Raw genomic sequence first — 13,580 nt, forward strand, 5'->3', positions numbered from 1 at the left:
TAATTTTTTTGGTATTTGTTAAGCGCTTACTATGTGCCAAGCACTGTTGTAAGCGCTGGGGGAGATACAAGGTAATCAGGTTGTCCCACGTGGGGCTCACAGTCTTAATCCCCATTTTGCAGTTGAGGGAACTGAGGCACAGAGAAGTTAAGTGATTTGCCCAAAGTCACACAGCTGATAAGTGGCGGAGGCGGAATTAGAACCCACGACCTTTGACTCCCAAGCCTGCGCTCTTTCCACTGAGCCATGCTGCTTCTCTAAAGTACTGTCCCCAGACGGGTCTCATGTGGGTGTTGATTTTTCATTAGTGATGATGACTGGGAGCTCATTATTTTGAGCTGAGGCCGGAACTCAGTTTGTAATAGGCTTACTAAATATGAACACCACCACCATTCTTATTATCATTATCAGTCTAGTTTCACAATGAAAAGCTACCAAGGGCCCAGCTTAGTAGCAGGCAGGGGGTCTAGTGGATTGAGCAGGGGCCTGAGACCTAAAATGATTAGCACACATATATCGAGAGCTAGAGAAGAGTACCTCTCTCATTACTCAATCGGTGAAAATGTAATCATTCTAGTCCACATCTCACACCCACCCACAGAACAAGTGTGTTTCCCCTCCCCAGTGTATTATTGGGAAGTCAGGGAGATCTGGGGAGTGCAGGGCTAGGTTGGACCTACCTGCAGTAAAAATGCATTTCTTCAAAGAGTGGCAGTTATATTTTGCAACAGGCCCCTCGCTACCAAGCAGCATCTCTTTCTTATGAACCAAATCATCAGGCCACTTTAGTTCCATAAAAATATTTGTAATAAGGACACAGTTGCACCAAGCCCATTGTGCAAAGGAATGACAGTGCAGGCTATTCCAAGCTAAGACAATGATCTGAGATCCACCTCAGTAACTCCTGGCAGTGAATCTTATTATTTCCATCAGCTCTGGGAAGCTTTAATAAGGCAGAGTTGTCAAATGGGGGTGTCACATGTGATCTAATAGAGAGAGTAAATTCCTGGGAGTCAGAGGACCTGGATTTTAATTCCACCTCCTCTTTTTACCTGTTGTGTGGCCTTGGGAAAGTCACTTAACTTTTCATCTGGAAAGTAGGGATTTGATACCTATTCCCCCTCCTACTTAGACTGTGAGCCCCTCGTGACCTGATTATTTTGTATCTAGCCCAGAGTTTAGTACAGTGCCTGGCACTTGATAAATGCTTAATGAATACCACATTTATTAATTTCATTATTATTATTGTTACTATTATTCCAAGCCATATGGTTGTGGGCAGGGAATTGCTACATTGTAAGTGCTTAGTACAGTGTTCTGCACACAGCAAGCACTCAATAAATACGATTGAATGAATGAATGAATAAATGAATAGCCTGAGAGGGGACAGTGGACAGTGTTGGGAGGAAGGTCCCCGGGGATGAGGATAATGAAGGTGAATTCATTCATTCAATTGTATTTATTGAGCGCTTACTGTGTGCAGAGCACTGTACTAAGCGCTTGGGAAGTACAAGTTGGCAGCATATAGAGATGGTCCCTACCCAACAGCGGGTTCACAGTCTAGAAAGGGGAGACAGACAGCAAAACAAAATATATTAACAAAATAAAATAGAATAGTAAATATGTACAAGTAAAATAAATAGTAAATCTGTACAAACATATATACAGGTGCTGTGGGGAGGGGAAGGAGGTAAGGTGGGGGGGGATGGGGAGGGGGGAGGAAGGAGGGGCCTCAGTCTGGGAAGGCCTCCTGGAGGAGGTGAGCTCTTAGTAGGGCTTTGAAGGGAGGAAGAGAGCTAGCTTGGCAGATGTGGGGAGGTAGGGCATTCCAGGCCGGGGGAGGATGTGGGCCGGGGGTCGACGGCAGGACAGGCGAGAACGGGAATAATAATGATGGTATCTAAGGACATACTACGTGCCAAGCACTGTTCTACGCTGGGGTAGATACAAGGCAATCAGATTGTCCCACTTGGGGCTCACAGCCTTAATCCCCATTTGACAGATGAGGAAACTGAGGCACAGAGAAGTGAAGTATTTATTTATTTATTTTACTTGTACATATCTATTCTATTTATTTTATTTTGTTTGTATGTTTGGTTTTGTTCTCTGTCTCCCCCTTTTAGACTGTGAGCCCACTGTTGGGTAGGGACTGTCTCTATATGTTGCCAATTTGTACTTCCCAAGCGCTTGGTACAGTGCTCTGCACATAGTAAGCGCTCAATAAATACGATCGATGATGATGATGATGAAGTGACTTGCCCAAAGTCACACAGCAGGCAAGTGGTGGAGCAGGATTAGAACCCACGACCTCTGACTCCCAAGCCCGGGCTTTTGATAATAAGCCCCTGGGTTTCGTTGTTGGAGTGTGCTGAGGTGCGGGAAGGGAAGCGCAATGTGCAGTGTCAGTCACGTCGCCTTGGTAATCCCCGCCCCAAAATACTTTATTGTCACTCATTCATTCAATAGTATTTACTGAGCGCACTGTGCAGAGCACTGTACTACGCGCTTGGGAAGTACAAATCAGCAGTATATAGAGACGGTCCCTACCCGACAACGGGCTCGCAGTCTAGAGGGATAATAATGGCATTTGTTAAGCACTTACTACGTGCCAAGCACTGTTCTAAACACTAGGGTAGATACAAGGTCATCAGGTTGTCCCACGTGGGGTTTACAGTCTTAATCCTCATTTTGCAGGTGGGGTCACTGAGGCCCAGAGAAGTGAAGTGCCTCGCCCAGAGTCACACAGCTGACAAGTGGCAGAGCCGGGATTAGAACCCATGGCTTCCGACTCCCAAGCCCGGGCTCATTCCACCGAGCCACGCTGCTTCTCCGTATGTCTGCTGTGTAACCTTAGGCAAGCGACTTCACTTCTCTGGGCCCCAGTTCCCTCATCTGGGTAATGGGGATGAAGACCGTGAGCCCCATGTGGGACAACCTGGTGACCCAGGTATGTACCCCAGCGCTTAGAACAGTGCTTGGCGCATAGTAAGCGCTTAACTTCCTCCCTTCAAGGCCCTACTGAGAGCTCGCCTCCTCCAGGAGGCCTTCCCAGACTGAGCCCCTTCCTTCCTCTCCCCCTCGTCCCCCCTCTATCCCCCATCTTACCTCCTTCCCTTCCCCACAACACCTGTATATATGTATATATGTTTGTACCTATTTATTACCCTATTTATTTATTTTACTTGTACATATCTATTCTATTTATTTTATTTTGTTAGTATGTTTGGTTTGGTTCTCTGTCTCTCCCCTTTTAGACTGTGAGCCCACTGTTGGGTAGGGACCGTTTCTATATGTTGCCAACTTGTACTTCCCAAGCGCTCAATAAATACGACCGATTGATTGATTAACAAGTACCATTGTTATTATTATTATTATTATTAAGATTCCCGTCGGCTTTCCCAGCCTAGCTGAGCCCCCGCCCCGCTCCCCTCTCGGCCCCTCATCCGGGCCCGCCCCGGGCTCCCGTGGGCTCCCTTCGGGGGAACCCCCTCCTTTGGGCTGGTCCCCGATTGGCTGCCTCGGGCTGCCAATCCCACCCGGAAACGCCGCTGCCCAATCAGGAGCCCGCACCAGGCGGGCGGGGCGGGGCCTGCCGCCCGGGGCTTTCCTACTCCTTCTGCAGTGCCTCGGCGGCAACCGGCCTTTGGTCGACCTTCACTCCCGCGACGCCCCGGAGGGAGCCATGGCGCAGGAACGGGACCGAGCCACCGACCAGCTGAAGCTCTGGAAGGAGCAGCGGAGCTCGCGGGTAACGCCGCCGTCCGTCTCCCCCTTCTAGACTGGGAGTCCGTCGTTGGCTAGGGACCGTCTCTCTGTGTTGCCGACTTGTCCTTCCCAAGCGCTTAGTACAGTGCCATACTGCTCATTCATTCAATCGTATTTATTGAGCGCTTACTGTGTGCAGAGCACTGTACTAAGCGCTTGGGAAGTACAAGTTGACGACATATAGAGACGGTCCCTACCCAGCAACGGGCTCACAGTCTAGAGGGATGAGGGGAGGAGAATGGGGGTGTGCAAAACGGTCGGGAGGAAGGGGGTAAAGAAGGTCTGGGAGAGGAGAAAGGGGTGTGTGAAAGAATAATGGGGTGTAAAAATAACTGGGCAGAAGAGGGTGTGAAAAGGAGCTGGGGGACAGGAGAATGGGGGTGTGAAAAGGGGCTGGGGAAACGGGAATGGGGGTGTGAAAAGGGGCCTGGAGAGTGAAAAGGGGCGGGGGAGGGCGGGGGACGTACGGGGGGGTGAAAAGGGGCTGGGGAAACTGGGGAAAGAGGGGAATAGGGGTGTGAAAAGGGGCTGGGGAAAGGGGAATAGGGGCGTGAACAGGGGCTGGGGAAAGAGGGGAATAGGGGTGTGGAAAGGAGCTGGGGGAGAGGGGAATGGGGGTGTGAAAAGGCTGGGGAAAGAGGGGAATGGGGGTGTGAAAAGGGGCCTGGAGGGTGAAAAGGGGCTGGGGGAGAGGGGACGGTGGGGGTGTGTGAAAAGGGGCTGGGGAAAGAGGGGAATAGGGGTGTGAAAAGGGGCTGGGGAAAGAGGGGAATAGGGGTGTGAACAGGGGCTGGGGAAAGAGGGGAATAGGGGTGTGGAAAGGAGCTGGGGGAGAGGGGAATGGGGGTGTGAAAAGGGGCTGGGGGTTGGGGGTGTGAAAAGGGGCTGGGGAAAGAGGGGACTGGGGGTGTGAAAAGGGGCCTGGAGGGTGAAAAGGGCCTGGGGGAGAAGGGACGGGGGACTTGGGGGTGTGTGTGAAAAGGGGCAGTCCCTACCCAACAGTGGGCTCACAAGCCGTTGTTGGGGAGTAACGGCCTCCACGCCGAGGCCCGACGGTTCCACTGGGCGGTTCCAATGATTGTTTGCAAGGGCGAGGTGGGGGGAGCGGACTGTACCCCTATCAGGGGCTGGAGGGAGAGAGCGGACTGTATTCATTCAGTCGTATTTATTGAGCGCTTACTGTGTGCAGAGTACTGAACTGAGCGCTTGGAAAGTACAATTCGGGAACAGAGACAATCCCTACCCAACGTTCATTCATTCAATCGTATTGAGCGCTTACTGTGTGCAGAGCACTGAACTGAGCGCTTGGAAAGTACAATTCGGGAACAGAGAGCGACAATCCCTACCCAACATTCATTCAATCGTATTTATTTTTTTTTTTTTTTAGCATTTTATTAAGTGCTTACTATGTGCAAAGCATTGTTCTGAGCGCTGGGGGGATACAAGGTGATCAGGTTGTCCCACGGGGGGCTCATAGTCAACCCCCATTTTACAGATGAGGTAACTGAGGCCCAGAGAAGTTAAGTGACTTGCCCAAGGTCACACAGCTGACAATTGGCGGAGGCGGGATTTGAACCCACGACCACTGACTCCAAGGCCCGCGCTCTTTCCACTGAGCCACGCTGCTTCTCTTATTGAGCGCTTACTGTGTGCAGAGCACTGCACTGAGCGCTTGGAAAGTGCAATTCGGGACCAGAGAGAGACAATCCCTACCCAACATTCATTCATTCATTCAATCATATTTATTGAGCGCTTACTGTGTGCAGAGCACTGAACTGAGCGCTTGGGAAGTACAATTCGGGAACAGAGAGAGAAAATCCCTACCCAATATGCATTCATTCATTTAATCTTATTTATTGAGCGCTTACTGTGTGCAGAGCACTGTACTAAGCGCTTGGGAAGTACAAGTCGGCAACATAGAGAGACGGGCCCTAGCCATCATCGGGCTCACAGTCTAGAGTACTTCAAACAGGGGCGAGGGGAAGAGAGCGGACTATACCACTGCCAGGGGCGTGGGGGACGACGACGAGAAGAGAGCGGACTGTACCACTGTCAAGGGCGTGGGGGGGCGACGAGGGACAGAGAGCGGACTGTACTTCTAACGGGGGGGGGGAGAGCGGACTGTACTTCTAACGGGGGGGGGGGGAGAGCGGACTGTACCTCTGTCAGGGGCGGGGGGGGGCCGAGGGGAACGAGAACGGCCTATTCCTCTACCAGGGGCGTTGGGGGAGGCCGCAGTGGGGGAAATTTTTTTTGTAATTTTTTGGAAGAATAATCAGTAACCAGATGTCTCCCGCTTTACAGTTAAATTCCACCTAACGTGGTAGTTGCAATCCTAACAAGTTCTGTGTGTTAGAAATCATTGAGCCCGTGGGAAATGTGGGGTTAGGTTCTTGTCACCTGAGAGGTGGAACAGAGCAAATGTCATCATGGTGACTTAAAAAAAACCCTCTGCCTTTGTATTAAAAAAACCAAAACCGTGGATTTGTTTGGGAGCACAGAACAGATGCCACAGTAACAGTCTTGTATTTACAAAACCATCTGCACTTGCCCCAGCTCCCTGCAAATGTAATAATGTAAGGGGGAAAAAAAAGAAGCAGTGGGGCCTAGTGGCAAGGGCCTGGGCCTGGGAGTCAGAGGACCTGAGTTCTAATTCTGACTCTGCTGTGGAACCTTGGGCAAGTCATTTAACTTCTCGGGGGCCTCACTTTCCTCAACTACAGGAGGATTAAATCCTATCTCCCTCCTACTCAGACTCTGAACCCCATGTGGGACAGGAACCATGTCCACCCTGAGGACCTTGTAGCTACCCCAACGCTTGACACATAGTAAATGCTTAAATACTATAAAACAATTCAAAATGGTAGTGGAAGAGAGCTCTGTTTCTTGGAACAGTTGCTGGCATGAGGTGCACTTGGATTTGCTCCCACTATCCACCCCTCCTTCAGCACCACGACACTTAAGTACATATCTATAGTTTGCTTATAGTGATATCTATCTCCCTCTCTAGACTGCAAGTTCATTCTGGGCAGTGAACATGTATACCAACTTTGTTGTATTGTACTCTTCCCGAGCCCTTAGTACAGTGCTCTACACACAGTAAGCGCTCAATTAATGTGATTGAGTGCTTTGGACATCAGAATTGCTAGTAGGGTTCCTGACTCAGTTAAGGGCCTCCTGTTCAGTCTTTATCAGGTCATCTCTTCCTGGGAGGAGTTGCTGTTCCTGCCCACCGTTTTTTTTTTTTTATCATGCCACATATGGTCAATTACATTTTGGTGCCTTCTGGTGAATATGGATGCTGTTTTATTAAATAAAATTATTTTGGTATCAGTCTACACATTTTGGGACCTGTTATCCTAGGTATTTTAGATAAAAAAATATGGTCTAGGCTGTTGCTCATTTATCGTGGTGAACTGTGGTGATAGTTATTGAAGATACTATTCCGTGAGTAGTAGAGCATACTGTAATGATGTTTCCTTTAAGTAAAAACTTTTGCAAAGTGTGAGAAATAGGTTTTGTGTGGTGATGGTATTCCTTTTCCTTAAAATGAACAGTGTTAATAATGACAGTAGATATTTCCCTAAGCAATTTGATAATGACACTTATGTAATGTGTTTTCAATTAATCAGTAGTATTTATTGAATGCCCACTCTTTTCAGAGGACTATACTAAATGCTTGAGATAGTATACTATTGTTAGTAGACCCAAGCTTACATTCTAGCATGTAATTTTTTTGAAGAATAATCAGTAACCATATGTCTCCCGCTTTACAGTAAATTTTCACATAACATGGTAGTTACATTCCTAACCAGTTCCGTGTGTTAGAAATCATGGAGCCCATGGGAAATATGGGGCTAGGTTCTTGTTACTGGGGAGGTGGAGCAGAGCAAATATCATCATGATGATAAAAAAAAATCACTGCTTTTCTATTAAAAATTGTGGATTTGCTTGGGAACACATAGAACAGATGTCACTATACCAGTCTTGTATTTACAAACATGAAATTAAAATCTTTTGAGGCTTGGTAAAATAAGTTATTCTGTTTTTATTGACTATGGCATTTTATTTATTCAAAATAATTGACTATATATATTTAAAAATAAATAAGTTTACCTGGCCCTGAAGCTTAATCTCGTTCAAAACACCGTAGTGCCACAAGCAGTGAGGTTCGAAAATTCAAATGATTTTTTTAACAGTGATCTTAGATATTAAATAATTAAACTAGCTCTGGAGAATACAGAATGTGAAGTTGTTTATTTCTATATTTTGCGGCCAGCCAACCCCCTTATATGTCATCATGTGACTCTTGAAGTTTGGCACAGTAGTCTTCTAAGTGAAAGGTCTTGTCTTTCTGGCATGTAAAAGACTTCTGTTGCATAATGCTGGAGCAGCAGAGTTTTTTATGCTTATTTTGATGGCAACCTAAATACATTTGTGGAATATAAATACCATTGCGGGGATAAACGCATCAATCAAAAAATCCAGTGAGCACCTACTGTGTGCAAAGTACTGTATTAAACACTTGGGAGAGAACAATATAATTAACAGATTTGATCCCCTGGCCTCAAGGAGCTGGCAGTAAGTGGGGGAAACAAACACAAAATAATTTGCAGATGGGGGAAAAAGAGAACGGACACTGGACATGTGAATGAGGAAGTGCATAAAAGGTCGATATATAGAGTTCTATGAGTGGTTCAGGGAGTATTGTCTGCTAATTCTGTTGTAGTCTCTCTAGCCCTTACATAGCTCTGTATGTAGTAAGTGCTTGAGAAATACCATTGATAGGTGAGAATTAGTGGAGGTGGTGCAGAAGTACTGAGGTAGTTAAGATATGATCTGGGGAGATGAAAAATTAATTGGGGAAGACTCCCTAGAGGAGTAGGACTTCAAACAGTAGCCATTTGCTCTAGAAGTGGGATAAACGAATTACATATTTAAGCGCTTACTATGTGCCAAACACTGTACTAAACTCTGGGGTAGACAAGATAATCAGGCCAGGTACCATCCCATGTGGGGCTCACAGTCGTAAGTAGGAGGGAGTAAGATTTATTTTCCATTTTACAGATGAGGAAACTGAGGCACAGAGAAAATCAAGTGGCATGCTGAAGGTCACGCATCAGGAAATGGGTAGAATGGGATTAGAACCCAGGTCCTTTGACTCCTGAGCCCGTGCTCTTTCCTCTAGGCCATGCTGCTTCCCAATTGTGAAAGTAGGTGAACCCAGAAGAGAGAATCGTTTAGCGATCACAGGCCAAGGATTGGATTTGGCAGTGGTGGAAATGGGCCAGAGGACAATTCTAGCATCTGTCACCACTTCTGTAAAAGAGGAATGGGAAATTTAGTTTCTCTTTGCCTTTAAGTTTTCATCATACACCCAGGAGAGGTCCAAGGGAGGTTTCTAAGGCCTGCCTCCTTCCTTTCCTTAGTTTGGCAGTTTCGGGGCTAGGGAAGATTGTAACACGCTTGGATGAGTCTATTACCCATATGGACAGCACTCACATTTTTGACCTATTCACCATATATTCTTTTCTTCAAACTGGAATATTTGTCAGTTTGCCTAGTATGTTTGCAGTGAGGGCAGAAATTCTCTTACTCCTTTTATATATTTTTAATACTGCGTGCAGTAGGCAGTTCAAAAGTACCTTTGATAGTGATACTGAAGCACAACTCCCCTTCTTGTCTGAAAGTAACCTTGTCAAGCAGCAATGGTTAATGGGCGAGAAAAACATAGGTACTGATTATTCTTATTATCAGCGCTTAGAACAGTGCCAGCACCTAGAATAGTGCTTTGCACATAGTAAGCGCTTAACAAATGCCATCATCATTATTATTATACTATTTAAGTGCTTACTATGTATCAAGCAATCTAAGCGCTGGGTTGGATACAAGTTAGTCAGGTTGGACACGGTCCTTGTCCCATGTGAGCCTCGCTGTAGGAGGGAGAACAGGAGGGACAGAGAAGCAGCATGACCTACTGAAAAGATCATGGACCTGGGAGTCAGAGGACCTGAGTTCTAATCCTGACTCCTCCATTTGTCTGTTATGTAAGCGTGGGCAAGTTGTTACCACATCTGTAAAATGGGGATTAAATCCTCCTCCCTCTGACTTAAACTGTTGAAGGGAGGACAGTTTGGGACAGGGAGTATCCTATTTGAGACAGGGACTGTGTGTAACCTGATTATCTTGTATCTACCCCCACACTTAGAACAGTGTTTGACATATAGCAAGGGCTTAACAAATTCTCTAATATGGCAACCGGCTGAAATGACTGTCTCAGTGGAAAGAGCCGGGGCTTGGGAGTCAGAGGTCATGGGTTCAAATCCCGGCTCCGCCACTTGTCAGCTGTGTGACTTTGGGCAAGTCACTTAACTTCTCTGAGCCTGTGTCCTCATCTGTAAAATGGGGATTAAGATTGTGAGCCCCACGTGGGACAACCTGATCACCTTGTATCCTCCTCAGCACTTAGAACAGTGCTTTGCACATAGTAAGTGCTTAACAAATGCCATTATTATTATTATTATTATTATTATTATTATCACCTATCTTCTCTCTGCTGTCCCCCTTAGGAAGCCTCAATCAATTGTACTTATTGAGCACTTACTATGAGCAGAGCACTGTACTAAGTGCTTGGGAGAGTGGAATATAACAGTTGGTAGACATGGGTAGGGACCGTCTCTATATGTTGTCAACTTGTACTTCCCAAGCGCTTAGTACAGTGCTCTGCACACAGTAAGCGCTCAGTAAATACGATTGAATGAGTGAATGAATGTTTCCTGCTCACAATGAGTTTACAGTCTAGAGGAAGCTCCCAGTTTCTTTGTTTTGAGAGGGCCAAGTTAATAGTACCTGGGAGACTCAACTTCTTTTAGACTGTGAGCCAGCCCACTGTTGGGTAGGGACTGTCTCTATATGTTGCCAACTTGTACTTCCCAAGCGCTTAGTACAGTGCTCTGCACACAGTAAGCGCTCAGTAAATGCGATTGATTCAGACTTATAAGATTTTCCTTTTTTTCTCTGTTCATCCCAGTTTAGGGGTTTGTGCTGCAGCAGGATGGGGAAAGGGCTGTAAGAAAAGTTATGTTTGAAGCAGCTGCTTTTCCTCTTCCTCCAGTCAGGGTTTTTTTTTTTTTTTAATTTCACAAAAGGGACAATATTAGGCTGACTTTTGTATTGTACTAAGTCCTGGGGTAGATACAAAGTAATCAGGTTGGACACTGTCATTCTGAAGAAGCAAATTGTTCAGCCCAACTTCTGAGTGAATTTTTTTTTTAAGGTTGTAAAGAGACTTGCCTCCGGGACCAAGAAGGATGAAGGGAAAGATGCACAGATCATAGGAGCGTGTGTGAACAAGTCTGTTTGAGGCACGTTTTCCTTTTGTAGTTATGAAATACTTTTTTGTGGATGTGGGCTAGAAGAGGGAAGCAGGCTCTTACATCTTAATTTGTTGTGGAAGTACTGCTTATAGAGCCCACCTTGGGACTTTTTCTCCATAAGTTTTACAAGTTGAAAGTAGGAGCTTGTGCTTATTGATGCCCAGATCTCTGAAGAGTTGGAAGTAAATGGTGTAATCGTTTCTTTGAAGTAAGAAATAGAAGTTAGTTTCCCCATCCTGTTCAGGAACTACCACCTTAAAATTGTCTTACATAAAATGCATTCTGTTCAGAGGGGGCTCTAAAACTTCAAATAAAAATTGTAGTTGATCCAATCACTGGTGAAAATTAATAGGAAAAGAATATATTTTTCATTTGAAGTGGTGAAGAATAGTGATCCAAACCTGCCGAGACAAACCAAGATTTGAAAATCGTCAATGAAAATAAAGTAAAAGAAATCAGTTCTACCTAGTAAATTAGCCAGCAAATTGGTTATTTTTAAGTTAAAAGAAATATTTGGCAAAAATGAGTGGAATTCTTTTGAGGTATCCAAATAACTTAGGTTTTTTTAAAAAATATTAGGACAATTTTCTTGTGACTATTTTTGGGAATCTCATAGTATCTTAATTGCATGTATAATCATTTGCCCGTCCATTCTCTGTTTGATCCCTACTGAGGAGAAAACAAAACACTGGGCTCAACTGATCCTACAGTGACTTTAGGAGCAGGCGAAACAAGTCGTGCCTGTCAGATTTGCTAGAAAGTGGAGCAGTTTCCTGAGGGAGGTTGAGAAAGGTGTCTTTCCTCGCATATTGTTTAGAAGCATCTATATTGGAAGGTTCAGATGTGGCCAAGTGTAAGGATGGATGAGATGAGTTCTTGAAATCTTTTCTTTCATTCACTGTCGTATTTATTGAGCGCTTACTAAGCACTGTACTAAGCACTTGGGAGAGTACAATATAGCAACAAATGGACACATTCCTGCCCACAACGACCTCACAGTCTAGAGGGGGAGACAGACATTAATATAAATGGATAAATAAATTACAGCTATATACCTGTGTGCTGTGAGGATAAGAGGGAGGATGAATGAAGGAGCAAATAAGCAGTGCAGAAGGGAGTGAGAAGAGGAGAGGAGGGCTTAGTCAGGGATGGCTTCTTGGTGGAGATGTGCTTTCAGCAAGGTTTTGAAGTGGGGGAGAGCAATAGTCTGTTTGATATGAGGAGGGAGGGCGTTCCAGGCCAGAGGTAGGATGTGGATGAGAGGTCAGCGGCCAGATAGATGAGATAGAGGTACAATGGGAAGGTTAGCATTAGAGGACCAAAGTGTGCGGGCTGGGTTGTTGTAGGAGAGTAGTGAGGAGAGGAAGGAGGGGGCAAGGTGATTAAGTACTTTAAAGCCAATTGTGAGGAGTGTTTGTTTGCCGAGATGGATGGGCAACCACTAGAGTTTCTTGAGGAGTGGGGAAACATTGTCCCAACGTTTTTGAAGGGAAATGATTTGGGCAGCAGAATGGAGTATGGACTGGATTGGGGAGAGCCAGGAGACAGGGAAGTCAGAAAGGAGGCTGATACAATAATCAAGGCGGGTTAGGATAAGGGCTTGCAGTAATGTGATAGCAGTTTGGACAGAGAGGAAGGGGTGGATTTTGGTGATGCCGTGAAGGAAGAACTGACAGGATTTAGTGATGGCTTGAATATGTGGGTGGAATGAGAATCACGGATAATGCCAAGGTTATGGGCTTGTGAGACAGGAAGGCTAGTAGTGCTGTGAATAGTGATGGTAAAATGAATGGGAGGGCAGGGTTTGGGTGGGAAGGTAAGAAGTTCAGTTTTAGCCATATTAAATTTGAGGTGACAGGAGGTCACCTAGCCCTGCGACTCCATGATTAACAACTAAATCTCACAGTATCTTAGTTTACTCATCTGTTTAAGAAAACGGAGGTAATTCTTGCCCAGTGGGCATAATGAGGCGTGGTGAGGCAGTAACTCCTGCCCAGAGGGTGTTATGAGACTATGAATCTTGCCCAGTGTCAGCCAGGGTTTTTCCTCTTTCGATCTCATGTGGGCAGTCCAAAACCCCTGTTTTAGGAGGCCTTCCCAAACTGAGCCCCTCCTTTTTCTCTGTTCCTCCTCCCCTCTCCATCGCCCCTACTCCCTCCCTCTGCTCCACAGCACTTATATATATTTGTACATATTTATTGTTCTATTTATTTTAATGATGTATATATGGCTATAATTTTATTTTGAAGCTATTGATGCCTGTCTACAAAGAGGATCATGACTACTATCTATTGAGATAGGCATTGAGAGGACTTGGAGGTTTATTTTTTGGGGTGGTGGGGAAACATGTATATTTTGTAAAAATGATCCACTTGCTGAGCAATTACTGTGTGAAGAGCACTGTACTAAGCACTTGGGAGAATGCAGTGTAGCAATAAT

General features: G+C 45.7%; 1 protein-coding gene across 1 annotated transcript in view; it reads left to right on the plus strand.

The window, feature by feature from the left end:
- The first annotated feature begins 3,635 nt into the window (after nt 1-3,635).
- The window catches only part of CAT (catalase), a 37,479-nt gene continuing 27,534 nt past the window's right edge, over nt 3,636-13,580 (plus strand). Inside the window, exon 1 of the mRNA XM_038764215.1 lies at nt 3,636-3,748. Coding sequence (XP_038620143.1) covers nt 3,683-3,748 — 66 coding nt within the window. The 5' untranslated portion in view covers nt 3,636-3,682. The remainder of the gene's footprint in view (nt 3,749-13,580) is intronic.

Source organism: Tachyglossus aculeatus, chromosome 22 (assembly GCF_015852505.1).
Source record: "Tachyglossus aculeatus isolate mTacAcu1 chromosome 22, mTacAcu1.pri, whole genome shotgun sequence".
NCBI lineage: Eukaryota > Metazoa > Chordata > Mammalia > Monotremata > Tachyglossidae > Tachyglossus > Tachyglossus aculeatus.